We start from the raw sequence: 23,416 nt of genomic DNA on the forward strand, positions 1-23,416 counted from the left end.
TATTTAACTGCTGAGAGGAGGACAAAGAAAATTCCTCGGGGGCCCATCCCACTTGGCTAAATCCAGAGAGCTGCTTTAGTACTTATTAGCTTTCCCAGCAGGGAGGGTTATGTGGAGCAAAGTGGTTGGAATTCTCACCCCAGCGAGGAATCTACCTTCTAGGTGGCTGGTCGGTCAACAGACCCCTGAAAATAGATCCCATTTAAAATTTTGTTTTGCACAGCTCCTTTTACCTTTATTAGAGTGGCCACATGCATGATTTACTTCCCTTCCTAACAGCACTGTGGGTGTACCTGCAGGGGCTGCAGCGGTTCAAGAAAGCGGCTCACCACCACTTTCACAAGGGCAATTAAGGGCAGGCCAAAAATGCTGGCCCAGCTAACGACACCCACAACTTGTGAAAGAATAAAACGAACAAAATTCAATTTTCACCCTAGATTTAGTAAAAATTGGTAAGAGTTAGAATCATAGAATATTTTACAGACAAGAGGTCATTTGGTTGTCGAGTCCATGCCGATAGTTTAGCTAGTCCTACTCCCGCAAACCTTTTCTCTTTGGATAATTATCCAATTCCCTTTTAAAAAAACATTGAATCTGCCTCCATCAAACTTCCAGGCAGTGCATTCCAGATCCTAAGCACTCGCTGCATAAAAATGTCACCTTTAGTTCTTTTACCAATGACCTGAAATCAATGTCCTCAGGTTCTCGTCCCTTCACAAATGAGAAGTTTCTATCTGCTCTGTCTAGACCCCACATGATTTTGAATACCTCTATCAAATCTCCTCCCAACCTCCTCTAAGGAGAACAGTACAAGTTACCTCAATCTCTCCACATAACTGAAGACCTTCATCCCTGAAACCATTTTAGTGAAGTGAAGAGAAAGAAATTAATTCAAAAGCAAAATACCGTGCATGCTGGAAATCTGAAACAAAAACAGAAAATGTTGGAAACACCCAGCAGGTCCAGCAGCATCCAAGGAGAAAGAAACAGTCGATGCCCCAGGTCTATGGCCCTTCATCAGAACTGGGAAGTTAGCGATGTAACAGATTTTAAGCAAGTGAAATGAGGGAGGGTGGGAAAAGAACAAAAAGGGAGGTCCGGAGAAGGCAGGAGCAAATAAATGACAAAAGGGAGCGGTAATGGGAGAAGTAAAGCAACAAATGATGTCAAAAGGAATCAGCTGCTGTGTATAAATCAGAATTAAGTTAACTTGTTTTTCCTCAGTAGGTCTGGCACCATCTGTGAAGACTGAAACAGGGCCAATATCTCAGATCAATGACCATTCCTGTTTCCACCTGTGGGGAAGAGTAAAGTATAAGACAGTCACCAAGAAATGAAATGAGGAAGGCAGGAGAAACGTCTTTACCCAGAGAGGTGAGAATGGGGAAACTTGCCACCATAGAGAGTAGTTGAGGCAAATAGTATAGATGCATTTAATGTGAAGCTCATTAAGCATATGAAGGAGAAAAGAATTGAGCTAGATGCTGAAGGATGGGAGGTTGTTCAAGTGCAGCATAAACACTACCGTGGACTGAAACATGGTCTGTTTCCTGTGTTGTATTTTGTATGTAATATAGGAATTCCCATAGAAATTGCTTACATAGCAGTTTTAAATGGAGCACTAGACCTATCATCATCATGTGTGCTCTGCCTAAGGTCCTTGGCTCAAGGTCTGTCCTGTGCGTCTTTTAATTTTCCAATAATTTCCTTCAATTTTCAAGCCACCCAGCATTGATATTCTCTTCCTTCCGCTTCCTCTTTTCCATGAAACTTTCCTCCATAACATCTCTTACTAGTCCGTTTTCTCTAAGGTGTGCCCTGTCCAGTCTCTCTGCCGTTCCCTAATAACAGTCAGCAAATTTGTTCTTTCACTCTCCTCAGCACTTAATCATTTGTTACTGTTTCTGTCCAGCTGATCCTTTCCATTCTCCTCCAAACCCACATTTCAAAGCTATTTAGCAGGTTGGTCTCCTCTTTCCGTAAGGTCTAAGCCTGGCATCCATACAAAGCCTGGCACTCCAAATCAAGCTCTTTACAAGTCACGTCATGGGTTGCATTTCTAGTTAGCAACTGTTGTCCCTTACTAAATGCAGCCTTTCCCATTACCATCCTTGTTCTTATTTCTTTATTGTAGCTTCAGTCCGCAGATGTTTTGTTTCCCAAATGTTGGCATTCTTGCATCTTGTTCTAGTTCCTTTCCTTCTATGAATATTTCTTGGTAATTTTGAGATATGCATCACTATGGTTTTGCCGATGCTCACTTTCATTCCCAAGTTCATGTCTGCTGTTACTAGTCTGTCTTCTAGTTCTTGTAGAAAGCACAGGAGGAGGATTACAAGTGTTTTGTCATCTGCAAATCTGTAATCATATGCCCCATCCCAATCTCAACACCATATTCTGTATCTGCAAACACTTCTTTAATCATTGCTTCTGCATAGAAATTGAAAAAGGACTGGTTGAGCTCCTATTCCAATTTAAGATGGTTCTGACTCCCTGTTGGCTACTTTCACTTGCTGTTGGTCCCATTTACAGATTTCTTATGAGTATCTATCTCACCAGCCTGCTCCAATATATTTCAGCACTGTCAAGAACTTAATACAGGCATCCCAATTGAATGCTTTCTCAAAATCTACAAAATAAAAGAACTTCCTGTCCAAGCTCTAAACTGCATTCACTCATTAACTTTATAATGCTGATTGCATCTCCAGTCGCTCGTCATCCCTGGAATTCAAACTGGCCTTCTCTGATGTAGCTCTGCACCTTCCCACCCGAAATCTACAATATATGGAAATCAGACTAATTGTACATAAGTCAGAACACTGGCATACCTTTGGCTTCTTTCTTAAGGTGATCATTATAGTCTGCATGGAGTTCTCTGGCTATTCTCCTGATAAGTAAATATCTTTGTACAGCTTAATAAACACAATTGTTACATTCTTTCCCATGTTCTAAATCAACAGTGCAGGTATTTAATCTATTTCAGCCACTTTTCATCTTGATTATTGCTGCTCTTATCTCACTCTTTAGCATTTCTGGTCTCCTCTTTTTAGCTTAATCATTTCAGATTTTATTTCTCTTGCATTTGGTTCTTCAATATACACCTTCCATATTTTTATTTCATCAGGGTTTGTTAATAAAACATCTTCTTCACTCTGTACTGCTGTTGTTTTCAGTCCTTTATGCTAAGTGTTACTAATCTCCTTGGCTTTGCATACATAAGGTCTACCCTTTCTAGCTGATCTAATTCTCAAGTATATAATACTGCTCTTTTAGCCGTTCTCATGCCTATTATGAATTTTATTATGGATATGTGACATTATACAAGGGCCTGGAGTTTTTTCCCCCACAACTTAATGGATGGACTTTTACTTTTAAAAAGGAATATGTTAATTTTGACACTCGCAAAGTGCATTGTTTCTGTAGTACAGATGCTTTCTTTGGCTGAAATGGGGCATTATGATACAGATAAACATTAAATGGGTTGTGAAAAAAATATTTTTATTAAAGTAGCATTATTCACATAAATAATTCCAACATAATTCATTTATCTCTCAGTTCTAGTCTTCATAAAAGTCTAAGTAACATTGTATATGGTTACACTGTTTATACCTCAAATCAGTTTACAGTGTATTTCTGCTGGTATCCAACTTAGATCCTTCGTTTCCTTGACATTTCCAGGTAAGTTACAGTTCTTCATGATAGCACTGATCTGTTTTCCATATGATTTTATACAGCTCCGTGCAAGTACATGGCAAGGAACTTACTGAATGTCTCTGGACAATATCCAGACAGTCCAGCAGGAACCTAGGGAAAAGAAACCATCAATCTCTGAACACAAGCAGATACAAGTCTCTTTTAAAATTACACTAGGGGTATGGACACATAGTGGTTTTGTTGGTGGACTCGTAATTCTGACTTTAAAGCCAGGGAATTTAAATTCAACTAATTAAATAAATCTGAAATAAAATGCTGGTAGAAGTAATGTTGATCATAAAACTACAAGATTGTTGTTTTAAAAAAAAAAATCTCCGGTTTTATCTGCTAACTTTACCCCTACATGTGACCTCAGGCCTACAGCAATGTGGTTGACTCTCAACTGTCCTCTGAATAGTCTAGCACGCCACTCAGTTGTATTCAAGATGACAGTTCCCTATCACCCTCTCAAGGGCAATTAGGGATGGGTAATCAATACTGACCTTGCCACTGAAGCCCACATCCTGTGAATGCATAAACATTTCTGGAGATATCATAACCAATATGTTAAAAGAATCCAATTAACTTATTGTGGGGCCTATCTGCTGCACAACACGATGCTAACCATGAAAAGGCTTGCTTACAGCAAGGTCCTTACTTATTGGACCATTAAATCTGATCTTAATTGCCCAGTTCATTCCTGATCTTGGTTGATCTCAGTCATTGTGGGTGTGATAACAATGGGAGGAAAGGAGAAAGAGCGAGACAAGAAAACTTAATCAAACTCAGCCAATAACCCTACTCTGGGTTGCTATTCAGCAGGTAATGCTGTAATATGTGTGAGGATGGTGATGCCTCCACATAGGAACTCATCTGTTGACCTTCACTGAACAGCCTCAAAGGAAGACAGTTCACTTTGATGAGGTAATGGAAAACTGCAGATGTCAGCATGCCAGCAAGGAACCACTGATACAAAAAATGTCTCGCCACTGCTGATGCATGTTCTTAAGGATCACTTCCCCAACTGTACTCACCTGGACTATTTTCTTTCTGATTGATGGACGGCACTTTGCATAGTCATACAGTAGCTGATCTTTATCTAACCAAATTAGGTTTTTCACACCATCATTTGATTGTAGATCTGTGGTATTTAGCTGCAACACCAGAAATTGGAACATTCTTCCATTTGTGGCAATGCATTGCACTGTGATAGGATTATCCAATTCCTTTGGCTCTTCCTGTGAAATAGAAAAAAGTAAGCAAGTTCATCTAAAATCAGTTCTCCTCAGCTGCTGCAAGACAATCAAAACAATAAACAAGATTCTAAATTGTTTCAGCTGTTTTCAATTACATGAAGAGAGAAGCCAGATATTAGATTCAAAGTTCCCTGTACCACACGTGGCAGACGATGTGCGCCAGATGGACCAAATCCACAAGGGAAAATTGGCCACACCATCACAACGGTTTTGCAATTTGTATTTACTACGAGAAGATGTGTGCACTGAATTCAGAAGTAATGAGTCCACTAAGACCTTTAGAGATTTTTAAAATTGAATTAAAATATTTAACAAAATAAAAGATTTCAAGCACATACATAAGACTGCAATTACTTAATACTATAACAAATCCTAAAATTCCTAATTAGCCTGACTTCCCAGTTACACACCCCCTTTAAGGAAAATAGATTTTAGATAAAAAAAAAGTTAACACAGTACCCACTTGACAATGGAATTCCAAATGGTTTGCTCCAAGTTTAGTTACTGGACACAACAAACTTAAGCATAAATGGCTGGAGGCTTCTTCAAGGCTGTTTCACACACTCCTGTTAGATCTTACATGGCCCCCAACATAGCCTTTCATTTCCTTTATATATGTTTCTCTCTCTAATATGTAAATTCCATTGTTCCATATATCTTTGGAACTATCCCTTTCCCATAATATAAAACTTTAATGTTGCCAATAGTGTCAGTAACCTTTGGGAAAAATAAACACACTCCTTAGTCTTGCTTATCTGGCTAGTTGTAAACAGACTAACATCATTTTGAAATCCAAACAATCCCTTCACACCTTGCATGCTAAGATAGCATCCATGTTTACTCATTAGCATTTCAAGTACAATTCTACACCTAACTTTTTTTTTTATAATTTCAAGCTTGCAGTCTACCTGACTCCAAATGTAATTAAATCACACAGACAGGACTATCTGCACTCACACCCATAAACCTACTTTACAACAAACCAGAAAAATATTATGAAAATTATTATACTTTTGTAACACACTATAAACAACTGAACATAATTATATATAATCCTTTAGCTGTTCAGTACACTAAAATCCTTTAAGGATAGGTTTAGCTTGTGGTTTTGGGAAATTCCAATTTTCTTTTTGGCCCCATGGGACTTTCTTCTTTATCCATCTAATAAATGGTCGCTTCAGCAACCATTTGTTAGTAGATGCCCGGAATGCTGAGGGATAAATCATGGAATAATACAGCACAAAAAGCCATTCAGCCCATCAAATCTGCACTGGCTCTTTCAAGGAACAATCCAGTTATTTCCATTCTCCTGATGTTTTCCCATATCCTTGTAATTTTTTCTCCAAGTATTTATCCAATGCTCTTTTGTCGGCTACTATTTAATCATTATCTATCAATAGGTGTGTCCAACAGGTCAATATGATGTGTCTAGTGTGTGGGTAAAGAGCGTTACGTTACGATCCCCATGGAGACAACTTTTATAAGAAATTCAAACTTCCACTTAATAGCTGAAAGAATGACATCAAGATTTCACATTTTAAGATGTTTACTGTAATAGACTAAAAGCAACATTGACTAAACACTATTTTTATGGGCAACTTATACTTTAAACTACAGAACGGAATACTCCCTTAATTTTAGCACAACCGTAAAAACCCACCATCGGGTATATGTTACATTGTCCTTTAAGTAGACATTCAACTCACCCAGAATCACTCTGAAACGATTCTTAGCTCGAGGCTTTACTTCTGTTCTTTCCTTTCTCAGTCTGGTAACTTTTAACCTCAGAACTGTCCTTCACAGTGAAAGTATTACTGGAGATCCTCCCTCTGGCACAAGTTAGACACCTCTACCAGCTTTATTTTAACTCCTCACAAATTTGGTCTTTTGAAGCTGAGCCCAAGCTTCCACACGCATTCCACCGCTGTGAACCATAGGGACTTTTGGGCTCTTGCTACTCTCTCTCTCCCCCAGATCCCGACAGACCAACCTGTCTGTGATATTCAGTGATATTTTAGAAAAGCCTGCAATCCAATAGCACAATGTACCCTTCTCATCTCAAAGTCCAACACCATGGCAATGTGAATCACATGAGCCTTGTATCCAGGTAGAGATGCTGATTAATTATCATTCAGAGGCCAATATTTTTTTATCTTGGAACTAAATGGACAGGTTAAAGAACAGCCGTTTAGAACCTGACATTCTCAACAATTTTCTCGGACTATGGAGACTCGCAGTCTACCAATGTTAGTGGACTCGCTGCTGCCATGTCTCCAAGAGTAAATACCTTGCTGCATCTTCCCAGCGGAACAATCTGTGCCCTGTTTAATCTCCAAAAAACAAACCACTCAGGCTTGCTGTCAGGCAGACTTCAGAACAGGTTACATGACCCCATCATTTTACCTTAGGTTTCCAAAACATAACTATCTTATAAACTTCAAATGTAAGTGTTAACATGCTTTCTGCTTTTTTGTGGCTTGCTTTTCATTTTCAGCCTACACTGCTGGCTAGCAGCAATGTGTCAAAGTCAGCCAGCACCCACCTCAAGTAGGGCAGCCTCCAACTGGTAAGGTGCTGGCCTGCCATAGTCCATCTTTTTCAATGGGTCTTTGGAGCTTAAGGTCACCGCTCAATAAGTGGATGGAATCTATTGCACCAGGCAAACAAAAGAAAAGGTGTCAACTCTTCGACTGGCAAGCTAGAACATCATGACCATGTGCGTGGGATTGACAGATGACTTGCAACTGGTCAGTAAGATGCACAAGACAGCTGTAATCAACATGGAACTTCATAGGACAACATTGACATAGCTATCCTGCAAGAGACCACGCTTGCTGAGAGCCGCACTAGCATTGCATATCAAAGAACACTTCAGCAGCAAATGGACAGACTCAGGCCTGTTAAGAGTTTGGTTTGACCATCAGCATCAGGAAGACAAATGTTATGGTCCAGGATCTTGCCATCTATCAGCTTTGACAATGTGACACTGACACTGGGGGTTTGTTGGTAGCTTCAGATAGCTAGGCTCCATAACCACCCGCAATCTGCAACTTGATGCTGAAATCGCAAAAGCTACAGTTATGTCCAAGCTGAGAAAGAGAATGTGGAACAACAGCAACCCGACTGAGAACACCAAACTGAGTCTATGAAGCCTGCATCCTCAGTGCACTCCTGGACAGTGGTGAAACCTGGACAATATATGCTAGACAGGAGAAAAGGCTGAACAGTTTTCACCTTCAGTGTCTCAGACTATCATCGGCATCTCTTGGCAGGACAAGGTCACTGACTCAGAGGTTCTGGAGCGTGCTAATTTCATTAGCGAACACTCACTACCAAGCCAATGAGTTTTGTGCCACATTCATCAATATATAATTTGGCCATTTACCCAAAAATCTTTGGTGTAGTAAACTGGCCACTGGGACACGACCTGTTGGGTGTCCATACCTGCACTACAAGGACACCTGCAAGTGAGATATGAAGATGGCATACATTGACACTAACAACTGGGAGAGAGTAGCTGATGGCCGTGACCTCTGGAGGCTGACTGTTTGGAGCTGCATTGGAAGAGGCGAGCAGAAACGAAAAACTCCGCTGGCCGAGAACAGAGCCCTTGGAAAATATAGACCAACAAATTGCGAACCTCTCAGCCCACTGTGTTCCTCTGCAGCAAATGTGTCAGAGACTGCCAGGCCAGTCTGGAGGTTCCTGAGCCATACCTGAAGATGCTTAACAAAAAGTTGACCACCAAGTGCAAACAGTCAACTTATGAGACAGATGGTTGCCACCACCAGACCATATCAGGCGGTGCATTCCAAATCCTAATCACTTATTGCATTGAAGTTTTTTTCTCATGTCATTCTTTTGTCAATCATTTTAAATCTGTGTCTTAAGGTTATCAATCATTAAGCCATTGGGAACAGTTTCTCTTTGTTTACTCTATACAAATGCTTTGAATTTAAACACTTCAATCAAATCTCCTCAAATCCTTCTCAGTTCTAAGGAGAAAAACCCTAGTTTCTCCACTCTGTCTAAATAACAGTAATCTCTCATCCCTGGAACCTCCCTGAAAAAATCTCTTCTGTACTTCTCTCCAAAGCCTTCACATTCTTCCTAAGTTTAGTGTCCAGAATTGAACATCAAATATTCTAGCTGGAGCTGAACTCGAATTTTATATAGGTAATCATCATCAGAAAAGCAGATTATCTGGTCTTCAAAACATTGCTGCTTGTGAGAGCTTGCTATGTGCAAATTGACTGTTGCATTTCCTACATTACAACAGTGACTACACTTCAAAAAGTACTTAATTGCTGTAAAGTGCTTTGAGATGTCCAGTGGTCATGAAAGGTGCTTTTTAAACTCAAGTCTTTCTTTTTTTAATATATCTTCCTGGCTTTTGTATTCTATGATTCTATTTATGAAGGCCAGAATCTCATATGCTTTATTAACCTGTTCTATCACTTTCAAAGATTTATGCACAAACACCCCCAGGTCTCTGTTCTTGCATCCTGCCTTTAAAATTGGACCATTTAGTTTGTATTGTCTATCTCTCATCATCCTACCAAAATGTAGAACCTCACATTTTTCTATGTTGAATTTTAACTGCCCATCCATTCGATTAGCCTGTTTATGGCCTCTTGAAGTCTAATGCCATCTTCCTTACTGTTTACTACACTTCCAATTTTTGTAATACCTGCAAATTTTAAAATTGTGCCCCTGCACCCAAGTCCAACTCATTACTGCATATCAAAAACAGCAGTAGTCCTAGTACTAAACCTTGGAACTGTATCGTTCCCTCCGCTCTGGAAAAAAGCCATTAACACAACACTTTCCTATCTTTTAGCTAATTGTGCTTCCACTGCCAGTTATATCCCATTGGAAATCAATATATAAATCATCAACTGCAATGCCCTCATCCAACCTCTCAATTACCTCATAAAAAAATTCAAATGCCACCTGTCCTTAACAAATCTATAATGGCTCTCCTTTTAGTCCATGCTTATCCTAGTGGCTGTTAATGTTCTTCTAGATTATTGTTTCTAAAAGTTTCCCACCACTGACCTTAAACTGTCTGGCCTGTAATTGCCAGGTTTATCCTTCTCCCCTTTTTTGAACAAGCTGCTCCCAACAATCGTTTTACTATTAACATGCCTATATAAGACCTTTGGATTGCCTTTTACATTCGTTGTCACATTATTCTCATGCACTCTTTCCTTTCTCAATTCTCCTCTGTACTTTTTATATTCAGCCTTCTCCCTTGTATTATTAAGATGACACCTGTCATAAGTCTCCTTTTTCTGCTTCATTTGACTAACTCCTTTATCACCAAGGAAGCTTTGATTGCCCTCCCTTTCCCCCTTGTGGGAGTGTACCTAGACTGCACCTGAACCATTTCTTTAAAGGCAGTCCATTGCTCAATTACATTTCTGCTTCCCAGTCTTTGATTCTAATTTAGCTGGGCCAGATCCCTTCTCAATTCACTGAAATTAGCCCTCCTCCAGTTAAGTATTTTTATTCTAGTTTGCTCCTCGTCTTTCTCCATAACTAATCTTACAATGTTATGATTACCACCTGAGTTGCTTCCTAACTGTGACATTCTCTACTCCACCCACTTCATTCTCCAGGGCAAGATCCAGCAATGCCTCCTTCCTCATTGGGCAGGAAACATATTGATTGAAAAAAATTCTCCTGAAAACATTTCAGAAATGTCCCCCTTTCTCTGTCTTTAACACAATCACCCTTCAGTTAATATTAGGATAGTTAAAGTCTCCCACTATCACCACTCTATGGTTCTTGCACCTCCCTAATTTCTTTGCAAATCTGCTCCTCTATCTTTTTCCTTTCTGATTTTTTCACACCCCAAATGAAAGATGCAACAAAATCCATCATTGTCTCATACCATAATTATTGAGTTAAAGCTGAGTGCACTCCTAAATTCAAGCACATTTAACTACAAACACATTAAGTCTAAAGTAAATGGAATTTCTACTTCAACACATGCACATTGCAATATGTGTACCAGAGGCAGCGACACTTACACCATACAGAAGCTTGGCCCTTGCAAGAGCATTTGCAAATGTGAACATGATCATCTTGGCCCTCAGTGGTTCTGGTTTGAACCTTGTCATATTAACAGAGGATTCTGCAATATACAGCGTGTGCGCATAAGGAAAAGGGTACCCATCACGGAAACCTGTATTGACACAATTAAAATAATTGTAAATGGATGAGAATATTACAGAAAGTGTGTTAACTACAAAAAGAATACTGTAGATAAATCCCATTGACTTGTGAAGACTTGATGTCCCAAAATACATGTCATAAATAGCATTCCATTAAACTGAACTGTCAAAATAAATTCTTGGATTACACTTACGCCATTTCAGTAGTTTCTTTCCTTCCTTCAGCCCCTTCATAATCCCATTAACAGCAAAAACAAAGACAGTGTGCTCAACATTTTGCTAATTCAACTCCAAACATGAGTGCTAAGCCACATTAAATAGACTGCAGTATCAAAAACCCACCTGTGTCATTGCATTCTTTATAGACAAGTGTAGGCTGCAGGTCAATGTTGGGAGAGATGGGATAGAAGGTTGGGAGGGCATGACTTTCAGTGCTTAATATCTCCTCTTTTCCTGCTACTGCTGGTAAAGGCTGCTTACTACTCAAGAGGATTCCATTTAAACCGCAAACCCGGAATATGTCAGACTCTGCAAAGAAAATAAAATATTCATTAAACAGGGAACTAACTATTGTGTAGGACTGTAGCTCAAGTTCTGTCAGCTGCCCTATAATTTTCCCTCATCTATGTCAATTTCCTGAGGGTGCTGACTGTTTGCTGATGCAGCTTCATAGATGCTAGCCATCTTTAGGCACCGTACATATGTGTCAACTGTGCAAATTGATACATGTCATTTGATTGTCCGAGACATCGTAGTCAAATGTAATCCTATCCCTATTAATCACATATACATTTTCTTGTAGAAGTCCAGGTTAACTAGTAAAAATGTCAAGTTTTCAAAATTTGAATCATATGGAAAATCAACAGCTGGCAAATCAACATCTGAAGAGATAAAATTTTAAGTATAAATCCTTCCAAAATGTTAGCTTCAGCTCTCATGAAGTCCAGCCACCTATTTACTTTTAAATTCTAATTATAGTTGAAGGGTGTTTTTCAACTGTGCTATGACTAATAAAATGTCTGCCTGATTATGATCGAATCAGCTAACTCAACACAGACAGGTGTTCAAACCTGGACTTTCTTGGCGGTATGGTTCAACTCCACATTAGAAAATGTATCTGTCAACTGAGCTAGCCTAAGGGCATCTGCATTCATTACTTTGATACAGTAAATGTATTGAATGCTTCTTGCTCAAATTATTAAAAAACACACAGGATCAAACAGGACAGGAAGCAGCGACTGGAGCTATCATGCCTGTGTTGACTCTTGTGAAAGAACTGTCCAATTAGTTCCAAGGCCCCATATCTTGCCCCATAGCCCTCAAATTTTATTTTTCAAATATATATCCGATTGTCAATAAATTATTATTTTACATACTCAAATCTAGGTATTGAGTTCTCAGTTTCTGGTTCAGTTTCTTTTTACATAAAATGTATAAAATAATAATATTTGATTAATTATCATTAGCTGGTTTTTCCTGGTACCCTGTTATATTAACCGATGACATATGTTGATCATAATCAAGAAACCCGAGCAGGAAATATAAGCTTTCCTATTACCTGATCTACCTGAGGGGAGAGCGAGAGGACGACTCTGGGACAGGCAGTGTCTCCAGCTGCAGTTCTTGAACGCCCGGGTTTTGGAGCTGGAGCAGTGGCTGGGGACAATGTGGAGCATCCGCGAGGCGGAGAGTATCATGGATAGCATGTATAGAGAGGTGGTCATACCGCAGGCTAAGAATCCACAGGCAGGAAGGGAATGGGTGACCATCAGGCAAAGCAAGAGGACTAGGCAAGCAGTCCCCTGCAAAACAAATATACCGCTTTGGATACTGTTGGGGGGGGAATGGCCTCTCAGGAGAAAGCAGCAATAGCCAAATTTGTTGTACCGTGGTTGGCTCTGCTGCACAAGGGAGGAGTAAAAAGTGTGAGAATGCAATAGATATAGGGGATTCAATTGTAAGGGGAATAGATAGGCTTTTCTATGGCCGCAAATGAGACTCCAGGATGGTATGTTGCCTCCCTGGTGCTAGGGTCAAGGATGTCACAGAGCGGCTAGAGGACATTTTGAAGGGGGAGGGTGAACAGCCAGTGGTCGTGGTACACACTGGGACAAACGACATAGGTAAAAAAAGGGAAGAGGTCCTAAAAGTAGAATATAGGGATTTAGGAAGTAAGTTGCAAAGTAGGACCTCAAAGGTAGTGATCTCAGGATTACTACCAGTGCCACGTGCCAGTCAGAGTAGAAATAGCAGAATATATCGGATGAATACATGGCTGAAGAGATGGTGTGAAGGGGAGGGTTTCAGATTCCTGGGGCATTGGGACCAGTTCTGGGGAAGGTGGGACCAGTACAAACTGGACGGGTTACACCTGGGCAGGACCGGGACTGATGTCCTAGGGGGAGTATTTGCTAGAGTTGTTGGGGAGGGTTTAAACTAAAATGTCAGGGGGATGGGAACCTTTGCAAGGAGTCAGAGGAAGGGGAATCAAAGACAAGAACAAAAGATAGAAAGAGGAATAAGCAAAGTGATAGTCAGAGAAATCAAGGGCAAGAATCAAACAAGGCCTCAGTGAAAAATAGTGGGAACAGGACAAGTAATGTTAAAAAGACAAGTGTTAAGGCTTTGTGTCTTAACGTGAGGAGCATTCACAATAAAATGGATGAATTAACCGCGCAAGTAGATGTAAAACAGGTATGATATAGTTGGGATTACAGAGACATGGCTGCAGGGAGACCAGGGATGGGAACTGAACATCCAGGGGTATTCAGTATTTAGGAAGGACAGACAAAAAGGAAAAGGCGGTGGAGTCGTATTGCTGGTTAAAGAGGAAATTAACGCAATAGTGAGGAAAGATATTAGCTCCAACGATATGGAATCTGTATGGGTAGAGCTGAGAAACACTGAGGGGCAAAAAACGTTAGTGGGGGTTGTATATAGACCCCAAACTGTCGTGGTGATGTTGGGAATGGCATTAAACAGGAAATTAGAGACACATGTAATAAAGGAACGTATGTAATTATGGGTGACTTTAATCTGCATATAGATTGGGCAAATCAAATTAGTAACAATACCGTAGAGGAGGAATTCCTGGAGTGTATATGGGATGTTTTTCTGGACCAATTCATTGAGGAACCAACGAGACAACAGGCTATCCTCGACTGGGTATTGTGTAATGAGAAAGGAATAATTGGCAATCTAGTTGTGCAAGGCCCCTTGGGGATGAGTGACCATAATATGATAGAATTCTTCATCAAGATGGAGAGTGACGTAGTTGATTCTGAGACTTGGGTCCTGAATCTTAATAAAGGAAACTATGATGGTATGAGGTGCGAGTTGGCTATGATGGATTGGAAAACGTTACTCAAAGGGATGACGGTGGATAGGCAATGGCAAACACTCAATGAGTGCATGGGTGAACTGCAACAATTGTTTATTTCTGTCTGGCGCGAAAGTAAAACAGGAAAGGTGGCCAAACCATGGCTTACAAGAGAAATTAGATATGGTATTAGATGCAAGGAAGAGGCATACAAATTGGCCAGAAAAAACAACAGACCTGAGGATTGGGAGCAGTTTAGAATTCAGCAAAGGAGGATCAAGGGATTGATTAAGAAGGGGAAAATAGAGTACAAGAGTAAGCTTATAGGGAACATAAAAGCTGACTGTAAAAGTTTCTATAGGTGTGTGAAGAGAAAAAGATTGCTGAAGACAAATGTAGGTCCCTTACAGTCAGAAACAGGGGAATTTGTAATGGGGAACAAAGAAATGGCTGACCAACTAAATACATACTTTGGTTCTGTTTTCACAAAGGAGGACACTAATAACATACTAGAAATGTTGGGGAACACAGGGTTTAGTGAGAGGGAGGAACTGAAAGAAATCAGTATTAGTAGGGAAATGGTGCTGGGCAAATTGATGGGATTGAAGGCCGATAAATCTCTGGGGCCTGATAATCGACATCCCAGAGTACTTAAAGAAGTGGCCCTAGTGGATGCATTGGTGGTCATCTTCTGAGACTCTATAGACTCTGGAACAGTTCCTACAGATTGGAGGGTAGCTAATGTAACCCCACTGTTTAAAAAGGGAGGCAGAGAGAAAACAGGGAATTATAGACCAGTCAGTCTGACATCGGTAGTGGGGAAAATTCTAGAGTCCATTATAAAAGATTTAATAGCTAAGCATGTGGAAAACAGTGGCAGAAACGGACAGAGTCAGCATGGATTTATGAAAGGGAAATCATGCTTAACAAATCTGCTGAAATTTTTCGAGTATGTAACTAGTAGAGTTGATGAGGGGGAGCCAGTGGATGTGGTTTATTTGGACTTTCAGAAGGCTTTCGACAAAGTCCCACATAAGAGATTGGCGTGTAAAATTAAAGTGCATGGGATTGGGGGTAGTGTATTGAGATGGATAGAAAACTGGTTGGCAGACAGGAAACAAAGAGTAGGAATAAATGGGTCCTTTTCCAAATGGCAGGCTGTGACTAGTGGGGTACCACAGGGATCGGTGCTGGGACCCCAGTTATTCACAACATATATTAATGATTTAGATGAGGGAATTAAATGTAATATCTCCAAATTTGCAGATGACACAAAGCTGGGCGGGAGGGTGAGCTGTGCGGAGGATGCAGAGGTGCTTCAGTATGATTTGGACAAGCTGAGTGAGTGGGCAAATGCATGGCAGATGCAGTATAATGTGGATAAATGTGAGGTTATCCATTTTGGTAGCAAAAACAGGAAGGCAGATAATTATTTGAATGGCTGTAAATTGAGAGAGGGGAATGTGCAACGAGACCTGGGTCTCCTTGCACACCAGTACTGAAGGTAAGCAAGCAGGTGCAGCAGGCAATAAAGAAAGCCTTCATAGCCAGAGGATTCAAGTACAGGAACAGGGATGTCTTGCTGCAATTGTACAGGGCCTTGGTGAGACGACACCTGGAATGTTGTGCGCAGTTTTGGTCTCCTTATCTGAGGAAGGATGTACTTGCTATACAGGGAGTGCAGCAAAGGTTTACTCAATTGATTCCTGGGATGGCAGGACTGACAAATGAGGAGAGATTGAGTTAATTAGGATTATATTCACTGGAGTTCAGAAGAATGAGGGGGGAATCTCATAGAAACCTATAAAATTCTAACAGGACTAGACAGGGTAGATTCAGGAAGGATGTTCCCGATGGTGGGGGAGTCTAGAACCAGGGGTCACAGTCTGAGGATAGGGGGTAGACCATTTAGGACTGAGATAAGGGGAAATTTCTTCACCCAGAGAGTGGTGAGCCTGTGGAATTTGTTACCACAGAAAGTAGTTGAGACCAAAACATTGTATGCTTTCAAGAAGGAGTTAGATATAGCTCTTGGGGCGAAAGGGATCAAAGGGTATGGGGAGAAGGCGTGAACAGGCTATTGAGTTGGATGATCAGCCATGATCATAATGAATGGCGGAGCAGGCTCGAAGGGCCGAATGGCCTACTCCTGCTCCTAGTTTCTATGTAATTGTTTTTAAGTAACTATGAGAACTACAAAGGAATATGCAATTCAAAACCAACTTTTCCTGAGGGATTCATTGGTAATTTTTGGTTTTACTTCAAAGCATTAATATAATAAATTATATTAAGCACAAATTCATTAGTTAGCACATTAATCTTATTGGAAAATCAACTTGTATTTACTTAAATTTTTTGGTGCATCCCTGTAATACTTTTGAAGTACAAGTACTGTTGTCATATATTTGTTAAATGTATTTGTGGCAGGGCAAGTTGTCAGGGCTATTAAGAAACCTTATGGAACATGACTTTATAAATATCACTAGTCACTTGTTAAGCCTCAGCTGGAATAGTGTACACTATTCTGGGTACCATACTTTAGGAAGGATGTCAAGGCCTTAAGAATACAGAGCAGGTTACCAGGAGGAAACCAGAGATGAAGAACTTTGGTTATTTGGAGAGATTGGAGAAGATTGGAAAAACAAATTGTTCTCTTTCGAGTAGGGAAGGTTAAGGGGTAACCTAATAGAGTAAAATAAAGACATGTATCTACATAGCGCTTTTCATGACCACAGACGCCTCACTCTACAGTCAATTAAGAGTCTTTTTTTGAAATGCAGTCACTGTTTTAATTTACACACAGCAAGCTCCCATAAACAGCTATGTGATAATGACCACATAATCTGTTTTTGTGGTGTCGATTGAGGGATAAACGTTGGCCAGGAGACGGGATAATTTCCCCCCTCTTTTAAAAGATACTACCATGGAATATTTCACTTCCATCTAAGCAGGCAGATGGGGCCTTAGTTTAACGTTTCACCCAAAACGTGGCACCTCAAAGTGCAGCGCTCCCTCAGTACTGCACTGGAGTGTCAGCCTTGATTTTTTTGTGCTCAAGGCCTGGACTTGAATCTGGAAGCTAAAGACAAGAGCGCTACCAACTGAGCCATAGCTGATACTTAAAATAAGGTATACAAAATAATGAGGGGTTTTGTTTGACCAAGTGGGGAGAAAATAACCAGAAGTCATAGATTTCAATAATTGGCAAAAAGACTAGAAGGGAAATGAGGAGGAATGGTTTTCCACGTATAGTGTTATTAGGATGTGGTACACACAACAGGAAAGAGTAGGTGAAGCAGATTCCGTTGGCTCTTCAAATGGCAGTTGGACATGTACCTGTAAAAGGACTAGGTTGCAGGTTTATAGGACTAAATTGTCAGATCATTCAAAGGGCATGACAGGCTAAATAGCCTTCTGTGCTTATATATTGTTGTCAGTTGCCATGAATGGGCAAAGCCGTATTTTTGATAGAATCCTGTGTTCCTAAATGAAGCCAATGAGCATTACATTTGGGTGAAAACTTTTAGATTGCTCATGGGCATTACCAGAAAAAGAAAACGGGCAAAGACATTTTTACATATTACTACTTGAACAGAAGTCATACTGACTAACCTCTCTCCCATATTGCTGCCACACGGTAATTTTCTGCCAGCATCCTGTTTCCAAGTGTGGGAAATCGAGGTTGCAGGATCCCGCATAAGTGTAAGAGGTCCTGCAATAGCACAGGGCTGAAAAAAAACACCAAAAAAGTTAACAAAGAAACTGTCTTTTTTTCTTACCCTTCATTTTGTTACTGTTAGTAGCAGGTGCGGTGGTACTTTTAGGCTTTTAATATATCTGTTAGTAGATATTGATAAAAAGTTTCCCCTACAATTATTTCTTAACAAGATCAAGTGTATATATACAGTCAGCTGAAGAGTTAAAGCTTCCTCTAGACCCTCCTAAACTCAAAATAGCATCCTGAATTAGATCATTGTGAAATGTTTTGTTAATGATCCTGAGGCGAGTTTAACAACTTTTGTGCCAATTAAGGGATATATTTGTGCTGTGGATTCTGCTAGCAAGCAGATTGAAACAAAGAAAACTTATTCAACACAGCTTTAAAACTTGCAGAGAGTTTATTGCATTAGGTGTTAGCCATGGTTTAGTGGTAGACACTCTGATCTGAGAAGGTTGTGGGTTCAAGTCCCGTGCTAAAAGGTTGAGCACAAAATTAAGCTGACACAGAAGAAGTGTTGCATCTTTGGAGGTGCCATTTTTTGGATGAGATATTAAACCAAAGCCTCAACTGCCCCCTCAGGTGAGCGTAAAAGGTCCCATGGTACGATTCAAAGAAAAGAAGTGCTCTCCAAGCATTCTGGCCAATATTTAGACCCCACCCAAAGTAATTAAAACAGATAATCTGATCATTACCACATTGCTGTCTGTACAAATTGATTGCTGTGTTTCCTACACTGAAACTGTTATAATCTTGGTAGAGACAAATAACTTTTGAAAAGAAATTCGATCTCCCAGTTACAATAAGTCCTCACTTAAAGTTATGGTTGCGTTCCTGAAAAATCACAATTTTCAGTAAATCATGGGTTCCCATATGAATCAATGTGAAAGCTGGAGTAGAGTTCCTTCAGATATTTCTTACCTGGAAAAACCAACATGATTGGAGAAGCGGAGACAGTGGTATTGTCACTGGACCAGTAATCCAGAAACTCAGGGGGACCTAGGTTCCAATCACACCACTGCAGATGGTGAAATTTAAATTCAATAAAAATTGCAGATTGTTGTAAAAATCCTGTCCATACCCTGGCAGACCCAGCAGAGGTGGCAGCACAGTTGGGAGGGAGTTGCCCTAGGAGTCTTCAACATTGACTCCGCACCCCATGAAGTCTCATGGCACCAGGTCAAACATGGGCAAGGAAATCTCCTTTTGATTACCATGTACCGCCCCCTCCCCCCAGCTGATGAATCAGTACTCCTTAATGTTCAACACCACATGGAGGTAGCACTGAGGGTGGCAAAGGTACAGAATATACTCTGGATGTACACCAAGCGTGGATCAGTAGTGGCACCACTGACCAAGCTGGCCTGGTCCTAAAGGACATTGCTGCTAGACTGGGTCTGTGGCAGGTGGTGAGCAAAGCAACAAGAGGGAAAAACATACTTGACCTCATCCAACCTGCCTGTCACAGATGCATCGCTCCATGACAGTATCTGTAGGAGTGACCACTGCAGAGTCCTTGTGGAGAAGTCCCGTCTTCACACTGAGGATACCCTCTATTGTGTTGTGCGGCACTACAACCTTGTTAAATGGGATAGATTTTGAACAGATCTAACAATTCAAGGCTGAGCAGCCATGAGGTGCTTTGGGCCATAAGCAGCATCAGAATTGTACTCAACAATCTGTAACCTCATGGACTGGCATATCCCCCACTCTACTATTACCCCTAAGCCAGGGGATCAACCCTGGTTCAACGAAGATTGCAGGAGGGCATGCCAGGACCAGCACCAGGCATGCATAAAAATTAAGTGTCAATCTGGTTAAGCTACAACACAGGACTACTTCATTGCCAAACAGCATATGCTGCAAGTGATAGAGTGAAGCGATTTCACAACCAACAAATCAGATTTAAAATCTGCAGTCCTGTCACATCCAGTTGTGAATGGTGGTGGACAATTAAACAACTCACTGGAATAGAAGGCTCCACAAATATCCCCATCCTCAATGTTGGAGGAGTCCAGCACATTAGTGCAAAAGATAAGGCTGAAGCATTTGCAATAATCTTCAGCCAGAAATGCCTAGTGGATAATCCACCTTGGCCTCGTCCAGAGGTTCCTAACATCATAGACGCCAGTCTCCAGCCTATTTGACTCAATCCACGTAGCATCAAGAAATGGCTCAAGACACTGGATACTGCAAAGGTCTTGACAATATTCCAGCAGTAGTACTGAAGACTTGTACGCCAGGACTTACCGCATCCCTAACGAAGCTACACACTGGCACCTACCCGGCAATATGGAAAATTGCCCAGGTATGTCCTATACACAAAAAGCAGGACAAATCCAACCTGGCCAATTACCGCCCCCTTCAGCCTACTCTCCACCATCAGTAGAGTGATGGGAGGGGTCATCAACAGTGCCATCAAGCTGCACTTGCTTAGCAATAACCTGCTCACTAATGCTCAGTTTGGGTTCCGCTAGGGCCACTCAACTCCTGACCTCATGACAGCCTTGTTTCAAACATGAGCAAAGGAGTTGAACACGAGAGGTGAGGTGAGAGTGACTGCCTTGCTCTCCTGGAACTTGGGCCTCGCTCTCTCTCCCTGCAACCTGAGCTTCTGGTGACTGTGGGGGCAACATCAAAACATGGCAGCAGTTGGCCGAGATGCAGCGCATAGGGTGGTGGGCTAAAATGCAGATGATGTAAAACTGAAAATGGTGCCTCAAGTCGAAAAAAAGTCCTAAAGAATAAATAACGTTAAAATGTAACGACGTTAAGTGGGGCAATTTAAAGTGAGGACTCACTGTATTAACTGAAAGGACCATGCCACAAGATTTCACTTTTTAAATGAAAATCTTTATTCTAACACACAAAAAGAATAAACTATTAACTTAACATTATATCTAATAGGCACTTGTACTTTAAACCAAAATTCCGAACAGAACACTCCCTATTCTATTTTTAATTTCAACCGAGAATCCCTTGTTACAATACTTGAGTTTCTGGAGTGTTCATTCGATTTGCCTCGAACCAAACCACTTTTATGTCACAACTTCCAAGAACTCACTCCAAATATCCTTTGTTTCCCAGACTGGTACTTAGACTTCCAGAATTCACTCACTCCGCGAAAAACACTCCTCGTTTCTGTTACCCTTATCCACAGCTCCTGGCTGATTCTTTCTGCCTTCTCCAAGTTGCTGCCAGACCTCACTCAGGCTACCTGTTGCATTGAAATCTTGCCTTCTCAACCCATCTCCATGGCAACATAACAACCATGACCTGTCTTCAGATAGAAATGCAAATTGATCATATTTAACTCTAAACCTTTCCTTTGATCTGAAATGTATATGGGTACTTCAAGATTTTCCCTTGTTTACCAGTTTCCTTCAAATCCTTCTCTGATCTGGGGAAATTACATGTATAATTTAAAACCTCACTCGGGCCCTCGCAGACAGACCATCTCCTCAAGAGATAGTTAACGAGGCTCCCATTGTTTATCTTTTAACACCTCATATCATAGCTTCACTAACATAACGTGGGCCTGCTTTTGATCTTTAATTGCCCCAGGCCTGTCTGCTGGCCCTTCAGACCTCATTCATTTATCCTACATTTAAAAATTACTATTTGCAAACTAAAAATCTTATAACATGCACATTTATAACAGTGATGCAGCTTCAAAAGTAATTAACTGGCTGTAAAGTGTCATGGAGCAGCTTGTGTTCTTGAGAAGTGCTATGTGAGTCCTTTCTTCTCTCAGTATGGGCTGTGTTGATGTGTAATGACAGAGCAATTACTGGATTCTTCAATTTCAAATCCTACAAGTAATTGTGTTATGCCTATAGCCAGCCAACTAATGACCAGGGAAGGAAAGAACAAACACAAAATAGCAGAAGGGGGCAGAAATACTAACTCCTGCTGCCAACTGGAAAGGTGTCAGGAACAGTTGTACATGTACACCCGGTCCACACCGCAGAAAACCAGAAAATGAGCAGGATGAAAGACAAGAGGAAAGTCAAAGAAACATGCTTCAAGGAAGTGTGCAAATGAAAGAAAAAAAAAAGAGGTGAATGAGCTGGAAAGGAGGATGGGGTCTATGCTTGTATGTATATGGGGTGATAGTTTGTATGGGGCTTGCATTTTTATGCTAACATATGTAGCCCATTCACTGCTTGTCCACATTTCTCCAATTGGGCATCTCTGCATTATGCCACAAAGTAAAAAGAACAGGATGAGTAGGAACCAGTCTCCCCATACAAAGATGAGAAACCTGAAATTCAATTTTAAACACCCAATAAACAAAGGAAAAACACTATCTTCAGGAGAAATTAAAATGCTGGTCAATTGGTATGTGACTTATTCCACAAGTGTCAAGAGGCTGCAAGTCCACAGTGACATGCAACTCTTTACATTTATAATTAAATTCTGTAGCAAATGTTGGCATAAAGTTATCAAAATTACTTTCAGGAGTGAAAGAGAATGAATGGATGTAATGCTTCTACAGTACCAACTTACATTGATAATGTCTTTAACTTTGGGAAAACATCCCAAGGCACTTCACAGGAGCAAAATCTGACATTAAGCTAAAAGAGGAGATATTAGGATGAGTGATTAAAAACTTGTTCAAAAAGATACGTTTTAAGAAGGGACCTAAGTGGAAGAAGCAAGACAGAAATTGCTTTGCCTAGACTTGTAAACTGAAAACAAAAGAAAACATGATAGAAGCAACAACCATGTTTTCCATTTTCAAAATCTCTCACTATACAATTTAAACGAAACAAGAGAATAGAAATGTTCAAAGTTGAAACAGAACAAAACCCTCCTTCTGTCACAGTATAGTACCTAGTAATGTTTTAATAACACATTTTACGCCAGCCCATAACTTCCAATCTCAGGGGTGTCGTTATAGGGGTCACCCCAAAGATGTGCTGGCCCCCCTAGGAGGTCCTGTAAGGATTGCACAGCAATTGCCCGGGAAGTTCAAACTTGCATTGGGCAATTGCCTTGCAATGGGAACCTTCTGAAACAAATTGTAAATGTCAGATGGTTTCGATAGTCTCTAGCAGTAGTTACCCAAAAATATTAGAAGGATTAAAACCACTTCTAACTCCTGGGTAACTATAGTACTGCCCTCCATGGGGCCCCCAAATACCCTCCCTCCCACAACGCTCTAGGACCTACATGGGAACCTCTGACTAACCCCAATCTCTCCCCACAACCCCCAACTAACCCCCTACCCCCCCAACTAACCTCACTG

The 23,416-nt window shown here is 40.7% G+C and overlaps 1 protein-coding gene across 1 annotated transcript in view; it reads right to left on the reverse strand.

Annotated features, from left to right (window-relative positions):
* Window positions 1-3,481: 3,481 nt before the first annotated feature.
* Window positions 3,482-23,416, reverse strand: part of mrpl37 (mitochondrial ribosomal protein L37) — a 33,987-nt gene continuing 14,052 nt past the window's right edge. Inside the window, exons 3-7 of the mRNA XM_041208379.1 lie at window positions 18,060-18,175; window positions 11,471-11,656; window positions 10,985-11,139; window positions 4,728-4,931; window positions 3,482-3,804 (exon numbers count right to left, since the gene is read on the reverse strand). Coding sequence (XP_041064313.1) covers window positions 3,727-3,804; window positions 4,728-4,931; window positions 10,985-11,139; window positions 11,471-11,656; window positions 18,060-18,175 — 739 coding nt within the window. The 3' untranslated portion in view covers window positions 3,482-3,726. The remainder of the gene's footprint in view (window positions 3,805-4,727; window positions 4,932-10,984; window positions 11,140-11,470; window positions 11,657-18,059; window positions 18,176-23,416) is intronic.

Source organism: Carcharodon carcharias, chromosome 16 (assembly GCF_017639515.1).
Source record: "Carcharodon carcharias isolate sCarCar2 chromosome 16, sCarCar2.pri, whole genome shotgun sequence".
NCBI classification, from domain to species: Eukaryota; Metazoa; Chordata; class Chondrichthyes; order Lamniformes; family Lamnidae; genus Carcharodon; species Carcharodon carcharias.